This window comes from Epinephelus lanceolatus, chromosome 9 (genome assembly GCF_041903045.1).
Source record: "Epinephelus lanceolatus isolate andai-2023 chromosome 9, ASM4190304v1, whole genome shotgun sequence".
NCBI lineage: Eukaryota > Metazoa > Chordata > Actinopteri > Perciformes > Serranidae > Epinephelus > Epinephelus lanceolatus.
The window spans coordinates 31,807,660-31,831,859 of record NC_135742.1 but is presented as its reverse complement, the minus strand read 5'-3'; the positions used below and the strand labels follow the sequence as shown (position 1 = coordinate 31,831,859).

The window sequence follows — 24,200 nt, the reverse complement described above, 5'->3', positions numbered from 1 at the left end:
GTACTAGCCACACATGTCCATCTCTCAGTGACTCCTTACTGCTGCCCACACTGACCTGTGTGTGTGTGTGTGTGTGTGTGTGTGTGTGTGTGTGGAGATGAATGGGTTCACTGTCAGCAGTTTTGGATCAAGCTGGTAAAAATTCTGTCAAACTGAAAGTCTGAGCAATTAGGCCAAAATATAGCCCACAAAAATCTCACTTAAGTCTGGTCATGCATTTTGCTTTAAACTGCCATTAAAGTTTTGTATAAACACCACCAAGGAGGAAAAATACTGTACAATTATTTACACCACAATAGTGACATGAGTTATTTTTTTATTCCTGTATCCCCTTTTCAACCATAAAGTGATATTAAGCAGTCATTCATGAACTGTTTCTATACTACAGTAGACTGACGGATTTATTAGCCAATAATAATTATAATAGACTTGTAAACATACAATAAAATTAAAGTTAAACACATAATAAAGCTAAAAGCTAATTTCAGTTGTGGAGCTACTGGAGCACAGGAGAAAGTTTGAGTAATCTCAACTATCACTTGAAGGATCAGCAGCTTCTCCCTCTGTGAGTGCACATGTCTAAACACTTCTACTGGAAACCACTGTAGAGTGAGTAAACAGGGCATGCCACAGTCCTGCTGCTGCAGTAAATACTGTGACATCATACAGTCTAGCAGTCCACCACCACCTGAGGGCAGACAAGCACAAAACATCTCAGACAGAGAGAGTCAGAAATGGAGTTGCTTTTTAAAAATAGAGTATAATGAGGAAACAGTCTAAAAACAGATTGTGTTTTATGTATGCTTCCTGTTACCGTAGTGGAAACTCTCCTCACTGCATATTCATAAATACATAGGAGAAGTACCTTTTTGTAGGAGAGGAACCAGAGGAGGCCTCTCGCGAAAACAGACATACTGTTTGGTCCGTCATAAAGCAACACCATTTCTTATAGTCTGAAGTACAAATTTGTACTAGTTAATTTATAAATAATGCACCTGGGTGGTGCTGGTGAAAAAACATGCATTCACTTCCACAGAGACCAGACAGATACCTAGCTGTGGGGCTTTTGGCTTAGACAAGTTCAGTGAGGTGCTTGAAAGCCCTCAGTCAATGACAGTACATTGTATGTACTGTGGTATCACATCCTGCAGATGATGCAGCTGTTGGTGTTGCTCTCTGAAGTGCACTCTGATCTTAGTGTGCAGTGTGAACTGTTCCTGTTCAGTAAACATGGAGGAAATGGACTTTAAAACTTAGAAACCATGCTATTATATGTGGAGGTACTCAAAAGATTTTGGTCCATGGCCCAGCAGCCATATACGATAGAGATATTACTCAAGATGCAAAAATCCAGTTACGTGTTTTAAAAGGCCTATGTCACCAGATCACCTGAAAAATTAGTTATATGCACTGGCACAAAGATCGATAGGTTTTTGATGATATCTTGATTTTGAGCACATGGAATTCAGTTAAGTTCTAGACTTACATGGGATACTTGTGAATCTGTCCCTGCACATTTTAATTTTAAGTTTTGTTATCACAAGAGCCAATTCTGGAATCTGAAGGGGTCTTAGCCAGAAAATTGAATGGGGCCCTTGGTGCATGAATGTGCATGATTCATCAACCTACCTTGTTAAATAAACATAAAATAAACATGTGGTTAATACCATAAAATATCAGCATACTAAGACAGGAAAAAAAAGAAATCTCTGAAACAAATCTGTTGAATCTCCTTTATTTTAATTCAGCTTTAATATAAATATAATAAATGTTTCACAGTTCAGGCTGCTCACACAAACTGCCTGTCACAGACTAATTCTTGATACTACCACTAGATGACGCCAAAGTAAGGCATTTTAACATGTAAAACATGTGTCATGTGACATTACATATAAACAGAGTGGCTTTCATGATTCATTACTATATCATCATTATTATATCATACAGTCCTGAGTAAGCCAGTGACACATGTGTTGTTGTGTTGGCTCAGTGTGCAAGTACACTGGATCTAAAACAAAATGAGGCATCACTTTCAGGTTAAAGTGCTGTCTCTAAACTTTAATTTATTATATTTATACCAATCTCAGATCAACAGTGTTTGGTAATTGTAAACATTTAATATATAAATAGGTCTAGTCCCTAAATTTCAGGTGCACAAAATGTAATTGGCAAATGAACAAAATTATCACACATCATACATGGTAGCTATCTTAAACAAATAACATGAGTTCTGTGACTCACCACCAGACACAGGAAATAATAGTGATACCTGTATTTAAGCTCTGGCTCATTCGCATCAGTCGGGGTACAACACCTGCACAGGTGACTAAACATTGCACTGTTTGGCCATGAGGCTACAGCATGTATCGAATTTCAATGGTTATTACGATCACTAAACCTAAATCACATGGTCCAGTGTTAAGTAAACTGATTCAATGTGTAGATTTAACCTGTACTCATGCCCTCTCTGACTCACACACACCACTAAAACCAGAAAAAGCGAAGACGGACGTGTGTAGGAGGGAACCATCTTGCCCTGCCTGTTGCTCTTCACTTCCTCTTGCACCGATGTTGCTATCAGGTCGCATCGTTGCAACGTATGCCAAGGTACTAGCCTCGCCAATATTTTTTTTATTTCTTTACCTTTTACCGTATTTTACTGTTTAAAGTATTAATCATTATTTAAAACACGTGTATGGTCACTTTTATCTTCCCTTACGTTTTTCGGTTGGCGGTTTTTTCCTAACCGGAATGCTGAAGGTGCATTAAGTAAGCAGGAAGTTGATGTTTACTATGTTTCCCATGGTTCCTGAACACAGCACAGTGAACATTGCTTGCAGCTGCCCGTGTCGGTGTGGTGTGAAGGAGGGGGGAATGAGCTGAGCTGGAGGCTTGTTCAGCCATGTTAGTTTTCTCTACTGTTCACAAACGATGAGACAGAGGAGCCATGGCCTTGTCATTGAGCGGAGACGATGAGGAATATGATTCAGAGTCGGAACAGGTCAGAGCTCTTACATTTCATTACGTTACCTCTGTGTATGTGTGTGTGTTTTTGTCACAGTGTGCCGGGTGAAAGAAAGTCTTTTGTGAGCAGTGCTTTTCCTCAGTGGCTTCAGGTTAACATCAGGGTTTCATCCGCTTCTTCTTCTCTGTGTCCAGTCGGGTTAAAAGGAGAAAGGTGTCTATTTTAAAACCTTTAACAGCAAACCCCGTGATAGAGGTGAATAGGTCGCTAAACATTGTGGACCTAGAATCAAATGGACTCCGACTGCTTATTGGAATTGATACCATGCCCCTTCAGACACACCGTGTCCTCTCCTCCTTGGACACCATCTATCATGTTAGCCACAACTGACCCATTTTGTGCTGACCAACTCTTAATACACAGTTTCCCTCTGTTATGTTACACACTCGTGGCTGTGCAGGATCTCAGTGTCCTCTATGTAGCTGTAACACCATGCAACTTCTCAATGCTGGGATTTACACATGTACTCTAGCCACCCGTATGTCCTGTGAGAAAATTGCATAACGTTATTTGTGATTAATTTCCTCACACTTCCTAAACTTGCCACTTCACTCTGTGCCTTTAAGAAGGCTTTAGGCAAAGTGTTGTCCAGGCAGGGACCAAGGAGGGGGATGGGGTGAGGGAACAATGAAATGGCTCTACTTCTGTTGCTTGATAGTTCCCGAACTGTGGTCCAGTGACCCCTCAACCCCCTGGCTACATAATGGTTTGTTTGATTACAGCTGTATGTTGTCCCCATGTTCTGCACCAGGAGCATGTGTAACTTTAATCAGACATCACACTCAGTATTTTGTCTTATGTAAGGACACATTTTTGATTTGTGGTTTGCCTTTACAGTGGGGCACACTACATGAATGCTTATAACAGGGCTTGTGGGATATTGCATAAGTCTCCACAGGACACTTAGCTTGTTAAGCACAAAAGAAATATGAGAAGTGCTGAAACAAGAGCCAGGTCCTCGTGCTTACACAATGTTTACACCTATAACACCCACTAACACTTTCTCACAAAGGGTATTTTGACCTATTCTGTAGTGACACATTGTTGAACACAGTAACTCACACTTTGTTTTATTTGTGTCGGGGACCACTGTACATGAGCAGCAAATGATGAGTCTTGTGACTTCCTCCCACCGAAATCCGCGCTGAGTCAGAAGACTGCGCTCAGAATATAGGCCATGTTTTTGTTCACAGACCTCAGGAACCAATCCCAAATTCCTGACATATTACTGCATAGAGTTACAGTAAAGACGGGCCAGCTGATAGTTGCTTCGGCGATCACGCTCTGCAGAGTACTCCTTGTTTGTATCCACAATTTTACGCCACTTATTTACTGTAATCAGTGTGAAGTGGCAAGGTAGAGATCCAAGATGTTCAGGGAATGGATGAAATGTCCACAAGTTGTGGTGATCAAAACTTTGCTTTAATTTAAATTGCTTTGTTCAGAGGCTGGCTTTTAATATGATATTAGAAAACAGTTGTGTTAGACAAGGTCAGGAAAATAATGAGGCAGCTAACTAAAAAACAACAACATAGTGTGATGATGATGACAGTCACATCCACCCTGCAGCAGCAGCCCTTCCTTTGATGTCTCCCTCCCATATTTCCACGGTAGTCAGATGGATTTATGGAAAGCTGTTAGATGGATTATTCCATATCTCAACTAAATTCTCAGTCGGTAACAGCAGGGAAAACACAACCTATTGTGCTGGAAAGACATACAAATTAAAAGAAACTCAAAGAAGCATAGATTTTAAAAACAAAGTCCTCCCAAGGGGAAACAAAAATCAGGACATTAATGATCTGCTGAGATGGTTTGTCACAGTCAGCAAATTCAGGGCTGGTTTCTCTTCTTTTGTTTGAGTAATAATATCAATCAGAAAGTATTTGTCTAGATTGTCGTTAGCCTGAATGTCTTGTTCCATCTCCGTCTTGTTGTACCTGTTTGACCTGTCCATAGCTTTGTTATCTAGAAATGAGCATGCGCTGAATTGCTATGCAGTAGTAGTAATCAGTTATAGAATAAGACTAAATGACATCAGTAAAGTGCTCACAGCCTCACACTAAATTATAACCTCCTTCTGTGAGCTTATTTTTATCCATCTCTGGCAGTCTTCTATTCAAACAGTTGCCACCAGCAAGGCAAACGTGTTGCCAAGGTAACCTCTCCTGCTAGAACAAGAATCACTGTAATGGTCTATGATTTGTCTTATTTTCATAGCGCTTTACAGTTCTGCCATGGCAACAGGCGAGAGACTAAAAATAACTGTGAGAAAATCACAAATGTGAAATTGGGATCATAGATTCAGAGCTGAGGTGTGTGTGAATGTGTGTGTGTGTGTGAGGGAATGTGTGTGTATCTGTGTGCAAGATGAGTTTAATCATCACGCTACCTTCCCTCTTATTTACTACCGTGAGTCACATGGTGGGTCAGGGTGCACTTTGATTATATAAAAGCATGGTTTTTATCCAGTAACTTGCACAATCATTTCATTTGATACTCAGATTCTCAAACCTAAGGCTGGAACAAATAGTCAGTTGATAAGGCCATCGTTAACAGCAAATTAATTGTTTACTGTTTTGATAACTGATTCATCGTTGAAGCATCTGCCGGGTCTAGCTTCTCAAATGTGAGCCAGATGAATACATGAAAATGTAAATGTTATAATTTGTCAGAACCTTACAAATCTAATTTGTTTCACTTATATGCCAGCATATGTCTGGTGTCCAGTAGTCAGCCTGTCATTAAATGTTAACAATAATGCTTGGTGCAGATGCCAGGCTAGTAATTAGCCACTAAGCAGCAAGAACAGCCTACTATAAGTAAAATAATTAAACCAGGCGTATACCTTATGATGCAACTTATCAGGCATCATTTTGATACCTGTCCTGATGCTCAGTGTCAGCAGTTCAGTACAAATAAATTGACCAGTGTACAGAACATTTCACCCATTACCTTGCTTACAGGCCCTTGACACAGTGTCGGACATATTTGTTGTTTTCATGTATAAATTTGTCACCCTCCCCTGAATAATTTTGTGGTCTTTATCTAACATCTCATCTCTGACTATTTGTCTTGCAGCAGCGTGCGGCAAACCGTCCAAAGCCCAAGGTAGGGACATCATCGGCTGTTAAGCTGCCGTCCAACCGCAGCTCATCTGGAGCCAGACGCCGGAGGACACGATGTAGAAAGTGCGAAGCATGCCTCCGGACCGAGTGTGGAGAATGTCACTTCTGCAAAGATATGAAGAAGTTTGGAGGGCCGGGGCGCATGAAACAGTCCTGCATTATGAGACAGTGCATTGCGGTAAATAGTTTGGCTTATTAAAAAAGTAGCACTTGTATTTTTATAAATCATTCACACACATCTTCTACAAATATTTTAACGTACTGTCACAGTTCTTCTGCCTCGCAATATGGTTCCTGCATGTTCTTGATGTTTTGCTCTCCATCCATGCAGCCGGTTCTGCCTCACACAGCGGTGTGTGTGGTGTGCAAAGAGGCAGGGAAAGAGGACACACTGGAGGAAGAGGAGGACAAGTTCAACTTCATGCTGATGGAGTGCTCCATCTGCAACGAGATCGTCCACCCCAACTGTCTCAAGGTACAGAGGGCTAGGCTGGGAACAGCTGAACAACTCCACCTAAGTCATTTACTGGGTGACTCATTTCTGTTAAAGTAGTGTGCCAGGAATCCCAGGTCATCCTAACATAATGCGAGTGACTCAGACGTTTGGACTGTAGTATCTGAAGGTAATTGGATGTGTTGTTTACGTAACACTGAGCACACTCATCAGTATTATGTGGTTCAGAAGTTTATATGGCACAAGTGTGACACCATCATGTTTGAGGATTTGACTCCTGCCACATGCTCACGAATACAAGTAGTTGGAAATAAACATTTACTGAGTGACCAAAAAACGGCTGAAAAGGATGTGAGACAGTAGACCTTACTAGTTGCAGTGCTGAAAGCATTTGAGGTAAAGGTCAAATAAAATGTAAAGCAGTGCACACCCTGTTTGTAACAGTGTCAAAAACACAACAGGTTGTTGCTGGTACAGGCTCGGTCAAACCAGTTTTATCAGACAAGCACTGTCTAGTTGTTTGGCAGCATGCAACAACTAAGTTTATATATGTTTCTCTTTCAGTTTTAAGGAATTCAGAAATGCATATTTAAGCTCCTTAAGCAGCAGTCTTTAACTCTACTTCCCTTCTCTATTTCATGTATGAAGCAAGAGTTTGCCTGTGAACTGTGGCTAGACTGTGCTGACCTGCCTAACAACCACACGTCACAACAGTCACTTTCACTTCCCTTGTCTCATTTGTGTACTGTACATAGGACACCGTTAAAGCGTGTTGTTCTGGTTGAAATCCAGCTCAGTTTGTCGTTGTTTTATCAGGTGAGCGATGCCTCAGGAGTGGTGAACGATGAGCTACCCAACTGCTGGGAATGTCCCAAATGCAACCACGCTGGCAAAAGTGGGAAAGTGAGTACAAATATGTGTGAGTCAGAGGATTTAGATTATGCAACAGCTTGGTAAGGGTGTGTTGGAAGTATTTTGTTTCTCTGAAAACAGTAAAACAACCTACTACTAAAGATTTTTTCTGAGATTTTGGTTATGACTCATAGATAACTGTTGCTGTCCTTGTTCAGTGTTGCTTTCAGTATTTCAGCTTATGTGTGTTGATTAGCTTGCCACTTCCTGTTTATATTTTTCTGGTTTGTGAAAGTCGTTCACATGTGACTCTGTTTGTCACAGAAGCAGGAAACCACTGACGTAACACGTTTTGTGTTTTGATCACAGTGACTTTATTGAGCTTTAGGTACACCGGTAGCGCAGTTGTTTTTCCTGGTCGCTATAGACTAAAGGTATAAAGTTGTCTCGCGATTTTTGTCCCCCTTGGTATTGAAGCAAAAAAGGGGTCCAGGGTTCAAGTACGCCTCCAACCTCCCTGGCTCTCTGCTGAGGGAACAGAAGCCTGTGAAGGAGGAGGGGGATGTTTCTTCTGCAGCCAAGAGGAGACCAGACAGAGAGGAGACACCTCGGTACAGACCCGAGGAGTCTCTCCACCGACAGCCACCACTGCTGTCCCCCAGCAACCTGCCCCGGCCCAGGCTTGAGGACAAACTGAGGAAGAAGAGGAAGCTGTTTGATGATGATGAGGAAGAGGATATCAGTTTGAGGAAGAAGGTTTGATTGCCTTTTATATTAACACAGTGACTGACTTTATATGACATTTTAAATGCAAGTGTTTGGGGCTAATTCCACTTTTCTTCCTGCAGGAAAAGTCCGATGATCCTTATTTTTCCAAACTTCTGCACCAAATCAAGACAGAAGAGGAGGACGATGACGCATATGAGGAGGAGGATGAAGAAATAAGGGAGCCTCACTTCCGGGGTGTTGTAGAGAGGAGAGGCCGTTTTGGAGACGCTGAAGACGAAGAGGATGAAAAAGACTCCAAAAGTGTACTTCTGAACCCCTACATTAAAACGCCTGTTGGAGACAGCGACCAGTCTCACTGCAGCTCTCCGCAGGCCGGCCCCAGCAGTGAGGGTGGCAGTGAGACCCAGGAGAAAGGGCCACGTCCAAAAGCTCGTCGCAAGCGGCGTTTGCCTAACAGAGAGCTGAGCCGAGAGCTGAGCAAAGCACTGAACCAAGAAATCCAGAAGACTGAGGACTGCCTGGCCAACGAGAACCGCCAACCCCTCAAGGTGGAGCCAGAGACGGAAAACGAGGAGCCCAAGAGGTTGTTCCGCAACGGCAGTGAACTCGGGGATCAGAGGCCCCACCTCAAGACCAAAGAGATGAACGGGACCCCCTGGGAGCTGCGCCACTTCTACCCTAGTCAGATCACTCCACTGGGCTTCAACAGGAGCACTCCAACCAACCGGCCGGTGCCCCCACACTCCCCACCCAAGTGTGTCCAAATGGAGCGGCACGTCATTCGGCCCCCTCCGATAAGCCCGCCTCCCGACAGACTGCCTCTGAAAGATGGTAAAACACACGTCATACAGCGCGAGGTCTGGATGAAGATCTTTGGCTATCTCACACACAAGGAACTGTGTGTCTGCATGAGAGTTTGCAAGACATGGAACAGATGGTAAATGCACAGCACACACTTCACTCAGCATGTTTACGTTTGTGTTTAACATCACAGGAAATTGCAAAAGAAAAAAATTGCCGCACAGGATGCACAAACCTTTGAAGAAATAACATAAAACGTAAATCTTTCCCTCTGACGTCTAGGTGTTGTGATAAGAGACTTTGGACGACGATTGATCTGAACCGCTGCACCTCCATCACTCCGCTCATGCTAAGTGGGATTATCCGCCGACAGCCAGTTTCCTTGGACCTCAGTTGGACAAACATTTCCAAGAAACAACTAAGCTGGCTCATTAATAGATTGCCAGGTACTTAACTATGACAGATACATGATCTATAGACGAGTAAATGCTCTCTTTTGTGCTTCGCTTGTCCTGCATCACTATTTTAAAGTGCTCTTGCGTCTTTCAGGTCTGCGAGTGTTAAAGTTGTCGGGGTGTTCTTGGGCAGCTGTATCTGCACTCTGCACCTCCAGTTGCCCTCTGCTGCGCACCTTGGATGTCCAGTGGGTGGAGGGACTCAAAGATGCACAGATGAGGGACCTTCTTTCACCGCCCACAGACAACAGACCAGGTAAATTGTGGGTGACCAAAGAATAAGCACTGCCATGGATGGGGTTTTTTATTTCTGCCTTGCATGCGAGAATGTATGAAAGCAGTGTGATGCCTCCTGTATGATGACCATTACTGATTAATTCACTGAATTTAGACTATTTGGAGAGGACAATACACAAAGTGAGTAAGTGGCTAGACTTTCCTGCAGGTCATGCACATTTTGCCCGCCCAGTTCAATCTCAAAATGATTGCGCCTTTTCTGCAAGACAGACAATTTTCACTGAAAAAAGGTATTGATGAGATTCTTTTCCTCCTTTAGGTTTAGGTGTTGGGACAGCTTTAAAAAAATGTTTATTTCAAGTAAAAACATAATGTAAGGGACTCCTCACATATAGCTTTTAGACATCCTAGCTAACTATCATTCACTTCTTGACAAAATACATAAATTGATTAGTGATGTTCTTTATGTGACTGGCTGACAGGTCAACTGGACAATCGCTGCAAGTTAAGGAATGTTGAAGACCTGCGGCTGGCGGGGCTTGACATCACTGACACATCTTTGCGTCTCATCAGTCGCCAGATGCCTTCTCTGTCCACGCTGGATCTGAGCTACTGCAACCATATCAACGACCAGTCAGTCAACCTGCTGACAGCAGCGGGGACCACGACGCGAGACTCCCTCACAGAGATCAACTTGTCAGGTGAGAGCTGGGGTCTGAGCAAATGCAGTGTGGGAATACACAGCAAGGTGGAAAGGCAAAGTTCTTCCCCCATGGGACCTTGTTTCTGAAAAAATCATGTACAGTAGTCAATGGCAAGAGACAAGAAGATCATTGTAAAAGATAAGTTTGCAAGCCAAGAAAGTCACAGTTTGTCACAGTACCATTTAGCTTTGTGTGAAACGTAGTCAACTACATCTCTCATTTTGCACAATACACGTCACTAACACCAACATGGCCACTACCTTGGCTCAAATATAACTAAATATCTTACCTGATATGTTCTGTCCAGTGAATCCTGGTCTTTTAAATCAGCCAAGAAGCAAAAAAACGAGCAAGACCTATTGTTCGTGTGAGTTCATCCTGGTACAAAACACACAGGCACTGTAGCTTCAGTGAGAGAGAAAGCTATGACATCACTTATAAGACTTGTGTAGTCTTTCTAATGTTTTTTCAGTCTTACATTCCAATTGTTTTATTACAAACTGACTTTCATGACTTGTTATCCTTTAAACTGAAAAACAAAAGTGTTATCAACGACACAATTCAAACAGGATCAAAGGATTATTTGTCTCACATTGATCCACCTGACAGGGTGGGGCTTCACCTCTCTAATGCAAAGGTTCCTGAGTTGTAAAGGAGATAACAAACAGGTGTGATACAGCAGGAAGTGAATGCTGCAACTGGGAATTCCCCCAAGTTTTTTCTGGGGAACCAGTTGCTATGTTGACTTGTTAAGCAGATCAAGATGTGTGCATAACATACTCAGTAATCCATGAAGTCTGCAACAGATGATGTGCAGACACCAGAATTGAAAGATAAAAGAACAAAAATTATCTGAAAAGAAAGGAAGCTAAAGGCAGAACAAAAGGATGCAGAGTTGCCTGGTTCAAATCAGTAGTATGTTTACGTCCCAGAAGTAAATTTGTCCTTAAGTAGTAAAGTTGTGAGTATAAACTAAGCCACAGAAATACCACTACTGTACATCAAACTGAATGTAGTTAAAGGTGAAATTTGCAGCTGCCTGCCTTGTTGTAAATGAACTGCCTACAGGGGCCGTTTTTAGTAGACCCCAAGGGAAAAGGCAGGATCATGTCAGAGCGAGGCATTTGCTACATATTTAGCATTTGTCCTACTTACATAATCTACACACTCTGAGATCTTATACTTTTCTTGACGTTACACAACATAAGAGGAGGAAATTAATTGAATTCTCTCCACACATGATCCCTTTTAAATATCATGCTTGTGACTGAATATTGCTCCTCTCTGTTTCCCTGTAGTTTGTAATCGGGTCACAGACCATTCCCTGAACTTTTTCAAGCGCTGCGGAAGCATCTGTCAGATTGACCTTCGCTTCTGCAAGCAGGTGACCAAGACGGCGTGTGAAAGGTTCATCGCGGAGATGTCTGTGAGCGTACCGTTTCGACTGAAAGAGGACAAACTGCTGCAGAAGACGAGCTAGTTATGAACAGGACAAAAATGTTCGAAAAACTGTTTGCACTTATTTCAACAAGTTTTTTTTTTCTTTTTAAACTGGTTCTGTGATGAGTCTCTGAATCAATGGCGGAGGACGTTTTCCTGGATGGAGATCATAGATGGACTGAGGAGGTGACACACATTCACTGGACAGATAAAGAGAAAACAGCATGCATGTATTTGTGTTGCGATTGTACTTTTATAGAGACGTGCTTGTAATTGACTGTCGAGTTGTTTATTTTTATCTTTAAATATTTGAGAACGCAGTATTTTTATACAAGCATCATTCCATGAGTTTACAGTGTCTCAGGAGCTAAATATCAGAGACTGTACAGCATGTGAACTGAAAACTGTCCCCATCCTCAGTTTGCCTTCATACAACAGTGTCTTCTATGTGCCAAAATCTGTATTTGACATTCAGTATCAGACAAAAAAAATAACCTGTACAGAAATAAATATTTGACTAAATTATCATAAATACTTCCCAAATATTTAGATTGTATTTCAAGAATGATAAAACAGAGTAAACAAATGTCATATCCTGTTACACCCTCATGTCTTCACTTACCTTAATACTTTTATGACTGTTGAGTGTTGTGTTTGACGGGCTTTTCTTCAACATTTCAACATTAATTTATTGATTTTTTTTTTTTTTTTTTATAACAGTTTGTATTTATTCATTTATTCAGTAACTTGTCATTGATGTCTCAGAGCTGGGTCAAATAATGCTTGCAGATAATTTATCGGGGTGCTTGAGCTTGTTGCAGCATCCAGTTTGTGGAGTTAAACACCCAAAAGTCAGTGGCAGTGAAATTGCAATTTTGTAATTGTCACAGCAAATGTGTGACTGACGATTTACTTCACACTGACTTTATAAAATGCAGTCAACCCCACACATCTGGTTCTTCACACAGGTTTAACAAAGACTTTTGCAAATAACTAATTTGCATATGTTTAAATAATAACTCCATACAGTAGGTGTTGTGTGTATTTTGGGGTGTGTTGTGCTGTAATCTATCACCTCAGGTGAATGTGATAATGTTTATATTTGTAAATCCAAAAACGAAGTGCTAACATGCATTAAAAGAATTTCATTTGTACCATCACTGAGTCTTGTCGGTTTTCATGTGCTAGGAAATATTCGAGAAATGAATGCAGATGCTCTGTGCAGGTGCACTGCATGGTATGATGAAGCAATTAACATCCAATCGTGCTCTGTGGCCTGTGAAATGCTGAGTTGGTGCTCTCCACCACAGTTATCAAAAACACCAAATGAGGGAATATCTTGGAGAAATGGTGTTCATCCCTCCTGTTCCAGATTTGTAGCATCAGCACTCTGATGGCAGTAGCTCCCTTCAGTAGAACAGTGCACCACACCATATATCAAACACTGCTCAGGAATGGTCCAAGAAACATTACAAAGAGTTCAGGCATCAACCTGACCTCCAAATTCCCCAAATCACAACCTGATCAAGGATTCATGGGACATGCCTGTGCCCCAACTCTTGACTCATAGGATCTGCCGCTCTGGTGCTAGACACCACAGGACACCGCCCAGAGGTCTTCTGTCAATGCCTCAACAGGTCAGAGCCAAGTGCAATGCAAGATGGCCCCACTGTGGATCTGGGGTGCCTCTGGGGTACCAGCTGGTCCCACAGATGCTTGATGATTGGGATCTGGGGAATGTGGAGGCCAGGTCGACGCCCTGAGCTCTTTGTCACCTTCCTCAGACTATTCCTGAACAATTTGTATGGCGTTTGGTTGGGTGGAGTGAGTCAAGTGACCTCCACATGAATGCCAGGACCCAAGGTTTCCCTGTAGAACATTCCATTGTGGTGAAATCATCAATATTACTCACTTTACACAACAGGGGTTTCAGTGTTTTAGCTTATCAGTGTATATATTGTGTGTGTACTGTGGATATCAGAGTGGTTTATAACCATGCCACTGACCTTGGCTTTAGGAATGGTAATGTCGACATGTCAGTCAGTCCACTCCTTTGCTCCAGGCTGAAATATCTGACAAAATATCATGACATTTTGTAGAGACATTTCTCCCTTGTAGAATAAATGCTACAGGTGAGCCTCTGACTTTTCCTCGAGTGCCACTGTGAGGTTGACATTTGTGGTTTTGATTGAAGTTTCTCTGCAACTACTGGATGGACTGCTGTGAAATTTGGTGCACAAATTCATGTCCCTCACTGGATCAACTGTAGGAACTGTAGTGATCCTTAACCCTAGACAGTGCCAACAGTACATCTGATAAATCCCTGCAAAACTAGTGGCATTCTCATCAGCCTCAGATGTACTTTGTCTTTGAGGCTAATTAGCAAATGCTATAGCAACTTTTATAAAAATAGCTTTTTGTCATGTTTGCTGAGACAGATTATCTGTGAAAAAAAACATGTTCCTCTGGCTCTTCCTAGTGCTGCTAAAGGGATTCTCAAGAATCCACTACACCTGAACAAAACCAGTTCGAGCCAGGAGTCTTTAAACACTGATAAACAACCACCAGCAATGAAAAAACTGCTCATCCCTCAACTGCCAACAACAGCATCAGCAGCAAACACAAGTAAACCAAAGAAGACCAACACTGAAAAGCAAGATAAAAAGACAGTTAAACGGTGCCCGAGATAAAACAAGGGTAAACACAGAGCAGATTTTCTGAGGTAGAGCAAGCTACAGGACCTGACATGACTTAAGACCAAAACTGAAGCCATGCACTTGACTTGGTGAGAACATGTGTGTTTTTGTACGCAGTGGATGTGTACAAAAACTGTCTCATTTACTACTGTCAGGACACAGTGACAGTTTCAGGAAATACAACAAAGCATCGTCTTTTAAAGCCTAAAATAAAATAAAAACCTGCCCCAAAGAGTCTGATGTTAAATTTTTATATTGTCCTAGTCTGAAACCCAAGGAATCACAATATCAAACGGAAACTGTGCAAGTCCTCACATTTGACAAGCTAAACCAGTAAATGTTTGGCGTCTCCACTTTCAGAATGATTTAGCTAATCATCAAAATTGCTGATCAATTTGTTGATCAATTAAGCATCTTTTTATCTCAGCACTAATTGCTACTTTATCCAAGATAGCAGAGGGACACTGCTTGTGATGCATGAGTAACAAAAACAGACTTTAATTAAAATCTTTAATTACCAAAATAAAAAGTTCAACATTCCCAAATACAAAGACCAAACCTTGCACACAATTACACCCTCTCTAAAGGAAAAGTGCAACCTGCTCAGCTACTGTTCATGATTGTAGGGGACATCTTTACTGTAATAGCAGCAATGTTGACTTTGTGTGGGTACAGTTCAGAGCTGGAGACTTCGAAATGAGCAGGACTGGGGCGAGAGAAAATAAAACAGGGACGTTTTACAGGTGGAGAAGATGAGGGTAATAACGTAACTGATGTCATACAGGTTCTCGTCATGCTCTGGTTCAAGAGGGACAGATAGTTCAAGCAAACCTATGCAGATTAAACACACTTTTTAAAACCACTTGACAGGAAAACAGAACTCTGTAATAATAACCTAACCCAATCCCAGGGAGATTTCAATAATCTGATATTACACAATTTAAATCAAATGGAAAAAATATAGATATATACATCTCATATGGATCATTATATGCAAATGTACATTAGCAAGTCATTATTTCTATATACTTTCTATACCACAGGTGTCAGTAAACTTGTAGCTATGTCTTTGAATAGTTAGTTCAATACATTACTCCTACATAAGAAGAAAATCAACTGAAAAGCATTAAGACACTTCATTCCACTCCCAACAATATACGACAAAACAAAAATAAAACAAAAACAAAAACATTCAGAGTTTCACATCCACAGTTCAGCTGGAGAACGGGGAAGATGGTTGGATGAGTTAGCACCGGTTTTTGTCTTTTGTCTCCACTCAAGTGCAGAGACAGAGGTGACAGCAGATGTTAGCTACTGCTGTAATGACAGACTTTGTATGACTATTTCAATGTCTAATGCATTACAATATGCGCTTCTATAACAAAACAAGTAAATATAATCAATAATGCATCAACTTCATCATCAATCACCAACATCAATCAGCAATATTCTAGAGTCACAGTGGCAGAGGACCTGCTCATTTGTAGACTGAGTAACACTGAGTTTCACTTGAAAAGAAAACACAAGATCAGTGATTTGATGATTGATGAAGTTAGTAACCTTCCAAATATCACCAGTCAAGCTTGAAGGGTAATTTTGGTGTTTTAAACCTGCACCCAATTTTCCCATTTTTTTGTTTTCAAGTGAGTAAAGGGAATAAAAGGGAATAATATTTTTTGAAATTCCCTTAGTGTTCAGTCAGAGAACTGCAGCTGGTGGCCACGAAACAGACTGCAATGTGACCACTCGGGACAAATAAGCACCGTCAATTTGCATCCAGTAGAAGTGGTTACTTTTGCCACTGACAGGATCAGATTGTTATTTTAGGTGTATGACATTATTATGGAAAGGTTACCTATAGAGATAGACCTTTTCGTTAAAGAATATGATCCTTTTTGTTTAACCAGAAACAGCCCTGCAATCGCGAAACCCACCGGACTCCATTTAATTTCACTGTGTATAGAACCAGTATATTTTCACATCTAACTGGGTGAATTAAGTGTTTGTTTCAACAAAACCAGAATTGGTGATTGTTGGAAAAGTGAAAAGACAAACCGAGTTTTATTTGTTTCTATTTACTTTGAATGAGGTGGGTTTTACAATGATTAAATTACTTCTTACTTAAATAAGAGTCTGGTGGGTTTGGTGACAGCGATTTTGGGGCTATTCCTGCTTAAACAAAAGGTCTAAAAGGTCTGTCTCTCTCAAGATGTTGTTGTAATGTTGTCAGACACTTAGAATAATAATCTAAGCCTGTCAGTGGCAAAATAAGCACTTTTAGTGGACATAAACTGAGGGTGCTAACATGCCCTGAGTGGTTATATTGCGGCCTGTTTCAGTGCTGTCAGTCGCTCAATACCACATCAATTTCAAAAATTGCTGTTCCCATTACTCACTTACACACAGAAACATGAGAAAATTGGGTCCAGGCTGAAAAATACCAAAGTTAACCTTTAAGTACTCAAGAATTAATTAGTACACGTGCTACCTCAGCCACCGTTGTCACTGTTTGCAGTGGGTTGTGAGCAGTGGTGCATCAACACACAGTGTGAACAAAGTGCTTTCTGTTAAGATGTGCTGAGAAACCAACAGCCGCACACTGACCCACACAGTCGAGAGGGGAAAAAATGGGTGAGAAGCATAAGGGCATGACCCATTATTTGGCACCTTGTTCACTTGCCCTCTCTCCTGTTGTGAGGTCCAGTGTGTGCCTATCCTCGGTGTTACTAAGATATGTAGTCAGTTGCAGCAGTTGTGAAGAGATGTGCTCTTAAGCTACAGTTTATAGGCAGATCTGAGGGTGATGAGTTGTGTTTAACAGGACTGCTCGTGGCTGAGTGCCACACATTCTTTGCTTTGAAAAATTGTAAGAAAAGCAAAACAGACACTTAGGAATGAACACGGATTAGAGATATGTTTACTTGAGGAATGACTCAGGAGGGTACGATCCTACGCTCTGCCCACTGGTGAAACTGAAGTCAAATTCTTAAGAAAAACACGTTTCTCATAATATTTCAATGTGCAAATAATGTGAGAGTTTGGGGAATACAAACATGGAACATCCACAAAAAAAAGTCTTTTGGGGAATCGAGGGTTATGAGCTGCATGGTTGATTTAAGGTACAGTCTCAGTCTGAGCTGCTGCTCTGAAGCAGGTGCTGCGGTGTTGCAGGGGTGCATTAGGACTTGAATACATGCACGGCCCTCACGACGTACTGCCTGCAGATCGGGCACTCGTTCATCCTCTTCCCGCACTTGGTGCAGGTGACCATGTGACCGCACTCCAGGAGAACGCAGTCAATCATAGCATCCATGCAGATTCTGCAGAGGTTGTCGTCGTGGATCGTCAGCGGACCCTTCTCGCCGTCTGACAGAGACACAGAGAGGTGACTGGAAATGTTAGGGAACTGCTTTAAACACAGCACAAAAAACAGAGTGGTATCTCATGCACTGAGGAGGGACACGGGGCCAGCAACACCCTCAGCAGCTTAATAAAACACATCGTCTTATCAAGTGTGCCTTATCTCGGTAAGGTCATGCTCACAATCTCCTCAAAAATGTCAACACCTGGTTATAGCTATGTGTCAGAGTGTTTCTATGACGACCAAACAGTCTTTATCACTGGAAGCGTGCTGGTAAGGGAGTGAATATACACAGCTGACATACTGGAGTTCTCAGTATGATTTGCTTCACAGGTTGAAGTGCATGAATAGATGACAGAAAAAGACTGATCTCATGGTAGATCAGTGTTTCTGGAGCATGACAAAAAAACCTGAAATGTTTCAATTTTGGTCCTTAAAAAATGCTTCATACATTTTCATCTTCAATAAAACAGCCAGAGATGGTCACAGTAAATGCCATTCCACATGAGGACCACATACAGGGATTTCACAAAGAGGAAAGCTGGATCACGAATGAGAATGGGTTCACAATGAATACAGATGTGGTGGCAAACACTGTTCGTAGGATGGAGAGGCGAGTCACGGGTGGTGCATGTGACCACGGCAACAGTGGCGAAGAATCTATCAGCCTTACCTCCGATGGCACCGTTGCAGATAGGAGGGGGGAAGGCCACCACTTTAGTGGGGGAGGGGTAAAGCAAGCGAAAGACATAATATCATGATTCTGAATGAGGAAACTCTCTCCTTGTATTCAGTGCAACCTAATGTAAATTATTACCTTAAGTACATCATATTGACAGAGGAAGCAGAGATATTAGGCTTTTATGGTTAAAAACAGGATGTGGTTTCCAATACTGACATCTAGGGCAGTGTGCACACAGATGATTGACAGCTTACCTGTGGTTACAGTACTGCTCACATTTTCCACTGCAAGGAAAATAAAATCAAAATTACTACAAGCAAGCTGTGTTCAAATACAGCCTATTCTCTGTCCAATAGATAAATTCTATAGTTGGATTGCACCGGTGTGCGATTGCATGGTACAATAACCGTCTTAGAAATAATCACACTTTCACGGTATCATATTACATGGTATTACACAATTATTATCAGTTATCAAACCGGTGTAACACTATTCTTTAGTAAATGTAATTAATTAGGGCATTTTTATAGCCAACATCGTTACAACAACGTTAATACCCACATGATTTCCTGTTCTCCTCCGTCTCCCTGTACAGTCTGCTGACACGCTCCACCAGCTCCCACTTCTCACAGCACCCTGAATAGTTTACAAAGTTCCTGGCCAGGATCTCCTTCAGCTGCCTGACAGACAGGCCCTCGATGTCCCTCAAGCTGGAAATGTCCGAGAGAGATGCCCTGGCCCGACGTCGCGTCTGAGGACTGACCTAGGGACAAAATAAAACAAGACGTTGAGATTCCCATGACAAACTTGGCAGTTTAAATGACCTTAATATTTAATTACTCAGCTGCGTGCAGAACAGTGGAGTCTGGTAGCACGTGACACACAGCAACAACTGTACTCAGGATCATTAAAAATGTAAGCAGTCGGTATAAAGGTTAGATTAAAATAAGTATGTCCCAGACTCTTCCATGTGTTGTGTTTAGTAAGAATGCACCACCCAAAACTTATTGCAATTAAAAATCTCTTTTTTTTCATGATGCATCATAAAAGAAACTTATTATTGCTTCTTTTGTGCAAAAAGCACTTTCTGGCTTATATTTAAAAGTTTGAAGTATATTGACTACAGCAATCTGCAAGACACTACAATTTTTGCAGCAAGGGGAGAAGCTGTTTCAGAAAGCATGCTTGGTAAAACTCTCATGTAAATTGTGTTTTATTGTTTTTTTCATTCAGCCAAGAATTTTTAAGCATTAGCTCCTCATTGTCAACCCATAAACTGCTTCCCTTGCACTCTAAAAGTTGCAGCAAAAAATTATATGTAAAGCTGTGTCACCAACTATTTCTACTTATACTCCAGTATCAATATTCAGCAACAGAAATGCATTCATCAATACTTCACATATGATATGTAATTTCATAATGACAGCAGGGAATTTGGTTAGTGACATATTACCTCAGGAGTGTGTTCACTGGGGTCCAGGTTTAAAAGAGACACAGATGTGGCATCGCCAATATCCTGCAACACAACAGCAGCAATACAAACATTAATGTTCACTGCATGCAAGGAACAAGCCTGTTAACTTGGGATCAGGATTAGATACTCTTCAGACAGCTCACTGACACCTTGGGAACAACAATGTCTCGTACCTTCCATTCATAGCAAAGCTTATTGCTTCCTAAGCAGGCCAAGTACAAGTATTTATAGTGGATCCTGGCTGCTCGGAGCTTAGCTCCCTCTTCAGCGCCTGTTGATGGCCTCTCTGCTTTCTGAAATCCTGATCACTTTCTTTTTAACAGGCTTACAAATTGTAGTAAAGCCGGAATGAAAGGATGAACAATAAACCTCAGTTGGTTTCTATATTTGTCTGCAGTGGCATGTCAAGTGGTTCCTATAGACTCATAATTGACAGCTCAACAAACAGTCGGCCTAATGTGTTGATATGGTGTATTAGATCTGAACAAATAACCTACAGACCTGTGGAAAAACACTTGTGAGGACTCTTTAGAAGTGTAAGATTTTAGGTTAATGATTTTACCTGCCAAAAGGTTTTAAGACTGAACACAGGCTTCTGTGCCTCAGCAAATAATAACAAGTCTATGGCTGATGTGTTTAAAGCAGGTCCTGACCTGGTTGGTATCAGAACTATCACTCCTGCTGAGCTGCTCCTCCTGAGAGGCGACAAAAGCAGACAGCTCTGAGGCTGATTGTGTGGTGGAAGGGGTCGGCGTATACAGGGAACGCGAGTGGAGGCTGCCCGTGTCATGGTCGTCCTCTTCCTCAATGCCTTGGTGACACAGCACCAAGTCCACCAGATCTTCTTTTTCCCTGCAGGTATCGGTGGGGATGTTACGGAGCAACAAGTACTGACGCAGGTCCCTGACTCGTAGGCGCATGAGCCGTGGCCGCTGAAAAGCTGTTGCCTTCAGCAAATGACATGTGGCACAAATGCGCAGATTCTCCTGAAGCACGGAGCACAACGAGCAGAAGCTCTTCTTGCAGTCGCAGCAAATATACTGCAGAAACAGAGAGTGAAAAGAAAACAACATGATGGAAATGAGGCAATTTGGGAATTGGGGCCTCTTCTACCATGTGTTACTGTCAAAACTCCCTCATAAAAGAACGCCGCAATTGTCATAAAAATGTGGCCAAATGTTTCTATTTAACCCTTATTAAAAATTTTTATCATTAAATTGTAAAATGACATAAAAACAAGAAGAAAGAAAAAATGGGGAAACATGGAGAGACAACATTTAACAAATTACTTGAAAGCATATCAATTCCAGCAGACCTTTCCTGCATTTTTCAGTCACTCACATCTGCTCTGCCTCTCCAGGCGCGGAGTCAGGAGGCAGCTCATTTCTTTTAAGTGACAAACATCAAACAGTAATAAATGCAAGACGTGGGATTAGACTGGCACGGTGAGTGAGTGAAGCACAGGGTTCAGACAGAATGAGACCCAGAGCCATACATGAACATGAGCACACAGTGAAGGTATTACAGAGCAAGTATGGTGTCCATCTGTCTCTGCAATCAGCTAGAATGGCACAGCGCTTTCATTAGAAATGAGTGGCCTCTGGGTGTAAATTAAATTAACTTTAGCCTTTTTGGTTCCACACACCAAAATATTGTTTCAGCTCTGCAGAACACAGTGGTCAGTTGTGCTCTGCTCTACACACGTGCTTTACCATCTGAGCATTTCCTTCGTATCAATGACTGAAAATTTCAGAATATTTTTAAACTAATCATTAGGATTTTATGCTTATCTGGACTTAATTAATTTGGCTTTTAATTTGAAATTCACTGGTTGGACAACATTAAAAATATGATCACCTATTACAAATGTAGACTAAAAAATGAGAGTAAAAACGTGCGCTCTATCTACACGCCAAAAACAACTCAGTCTTCCACAGCCAAGTACAGCAAGTAATAAGTACCTCTGTCTAAAATATTCATCCAATATCCCCCACTGCTTCTACACATGCACCTTAATCTTCTCATTAAATCAGCAAACCAATTAACATGCACTGGCATCACACATACACATCCAGACACCTACCTTCCTCCTGAAGACTGAGAAGGCCTGACCACAGGCCTTGCATACAAGACTGGGACTCCCTGAGCTGGTGGGCGGGTATGTGGAGTATCCCGCACTGGGGGCAAATCTGAAGGGTCCAGCACCGGCTCCAAACCCTGGCTGCTGGCCTCTGACGGCCCCAGTACCCATGACTTCATTCAGCAGACCACAGCATGAAGCCCACATGGACGAGGCCCCTGCCTGACAGCGTGAATGCACCTATTATTTCCCATCTTCACACTGATCTCATTGATGGATACTGGCAGTATCTTTAACATACATGCATCTCTAACAGCATCATTCATGCACATGATTAACACAGAGACAAGTCATATTATTATATGTACAGGGGCCACATATGGGTGTCTATTATAGATAACATATCAATGAACCTTTATGCAGAGCGCTGGTTAAACACAGCAAAACAAACCGTGCAGACGGAGAGCAAACACTTTCTGTCAAAACACAACACGGACAATAAAGCTAGCTACATTGTTAAAATATGTTGATAACCAGCTGACATTATTTTGCAAGAAAACAGAACAATAACTACACGTATATGTATTTAAAAAAGAAAATACCAGTATCATTGAATGCTTAACATTACAGTTATCTCGACATTTAATGACAGCTGTCTGTCCAACCTTCGTGACAATTAGCTAGCACAGGCTAGGTACCATAACGTCAGATCAGCCTGTACAGCGACATGAAGCATTTCATTAGCTAACATTAGCTAGCTGCTGCTAGCGGTAGTCTAACCAGAGGTAAAAATGAAACAGAGGCTTAGTAAAGACAACCACACCTTCATTGCAGCTCCGGCGTGTCTACTGCGAAGGATGAGACTGACGGTATAAACATTGCAATGTGGAGCATCACTTCTTTAATTGCTTGAATGCGTCTTGGTGTGATGAGAGTTACGGTCGAGACTCAAGCGCTGCTGCTGCTGCTTCTTCTTTCTGGAGCTGCTGCAGCCTGCACACAGCCTCGTTGTTTTGCTGCCCCCTAGTGTTCATGTATAGAACTGGAGTGTAGTGCACTACCCAGTCTGAATCTACCAAGACCCTGAGGTTATGTCCTCATCCCTCGTTGTTTTGTGGAGGATAATTCAGACCAGGAAGGATTAAAATATTACAATTATAAACCTTGATTCAAGCATTTGTTGACTCAGTATAGGCCTTAACAATCTTACATTTTGCAACTTTCTGGGAGTGATACTGAATCACAAAATCAGCTGGAAACCTCAAATAAGTCACTCTCAATCAAAGCTGGGAGGGAGCACTGCAGTTATGGGAAAATCAAGACACACACTGGTCCATGAATCACTATATATCATCTACTGCTCACTCATTCTACTACATCGTAATTACTGTGTGGAGGTCTGGGGTAACACCCATGAAAGCAATTTATATACATTACACATATTTAAAAAAAAAAAAAAAAAAAAGCCATGAGGATTGTGCATAATGTAGGATATAGAGAACACAGTTTTAAAGTCACATGCACTGAAATTCTGGGACTTGGTTAAATTTAAAACAGTACAAATAATGTACAAAGCAAGGAATAATCTATTTTTGGGAAATATTAAAAAAAAAGTGTGACAGGGATGGAGGATATAATTTAAGAGGAAAATTAACTCTATAAAGCATTGTGTTCAACCTTGAAAGGATGTGTATTTCAGTGTGTGGGGTGGATTTATGGAATGGGTTAGATGTGGAGTTAAAGGGAAACACAACTATAGAGTACATTAAGAAAGTAAGAGTCATTAAACGGCTCTTCTGATAAATTTATGAGAATTTGGAATCCATTCTTGGAATATACAAAAGACTCTATACCCCCAGTTTCTTGATTTATTTTATTTTATTTTTTACATCTTGTTGCCAATCACAATAGGATGGACCCTGATTATGCCTTCATCTTCTAGAATTGCCTGTTCTTTTGCAGGGTTTGTGCATATCTAGTTATCTGTATATATATATATGTGTAGGTACTTGTGCATATGTATACCCTTTTTCTTATTTATTTTCCTTTTATAATGCTGTAGGCCTATAGCAGTTTATATGT

The 24,200-nt window shown here is 41.4% G+C and overlaps 2 protein-coding genes across 6 annotated transcripts; one reads left to right on the top strand and one right to left on the bottom strand.

Moving 5' to 3' along the window:
- The first annotated feature begins 2,839 nt into the window (after window positions 1–2,839).
- Window positions 2,840–12,985, top strand: kdm2ba (lysine (K)-specific demethylase 2Ba). Of its 3 annotated transcripts, none has more exons than XM_078170849.1 (10): window positions 2,840–3,001; window positions 6,110–6,331; window positions 6,485–6,628; window positions 7,424–7,512; window positions 7,930–8,215; window positions 8,308–9,125; window positions 9,272–9,435; window positions 9,539–9,700; window positions 10,164–10,382; window positions 11,684–12,985. In XM_078170849.1, exons 1-10 carry the CDS (start codon window positions 2,948–2,950, stop codon window positions 11,863–11,865), a joined length of 2,340 nt encoding a protein of 779 aa, XP_078026975.1. In that variant the 5' UTR covers window positions 2,840–2,947; the 3' UTR covers window positions 11,866–12,985. The 3 variants fall into 3 exon arrangements, with proteins under 3 accessions (XP_078026975.1, XP_033476027.1, XP_078026974.1); XM_033620136.2 differs by having other exon boundaries at window positions 2,841–3,001; window positions 6,107–6,331; window positions 7,424–7,510; window positions 7,937–8,215; XM_078170848.1 differs by having other exon boundaries at window positions 2,841–3,001; window positions 6,107–6,331.
- A 2,032-nt stretch (window positions 12,986–15,017) lies between these two features.
- Window positions 15,018–23,106, bottom strand: rnf34a (ring finger protein 34a). 3 transcript variants are annotated; one of them, XM_033620275.2, is made up of 8 exons: window positions 22,942–23,106; window positions 22,122–22,340; window positions 20,692–21,078; window positions 20,018–20,080; window positions 19,126–19,327; window positions 18,819–18,848; window positions 18,556–18,597; window positions 15,018–17,887 (listed from the first exon to the last, which is right to left on the bottom strand). In XM_033620275.2, the coding sequence occupies exons 1-8, from the start codon at window positions 22,945–22,947 to the stop codon at window positions 17,700–17,702; spliced, it is 1,137 nt and encodes a 378-aa protein (XP_033476166.1). In that variant the 5' UTR covers window positions 22,948–23,106; the 3' UTR covers window positions 15,018–17,699. The 3 variants fall into 3 exon arrangements, with proteins under 3 accessions (XP_033476166.1, XP_078026973.1, XP_033476167.1); XM_078170847.1 differs by having other exon boundaries at window positions 22,122–22,336; XM_033620276.2 differs by lacking the exon at window positions 18,556–18,597 and having other exon boundaries at window positions 22,942–23,105.
- Between the last annotated feature and the right edge of the window lie 1,094 nt (window positions 23,107–24,200).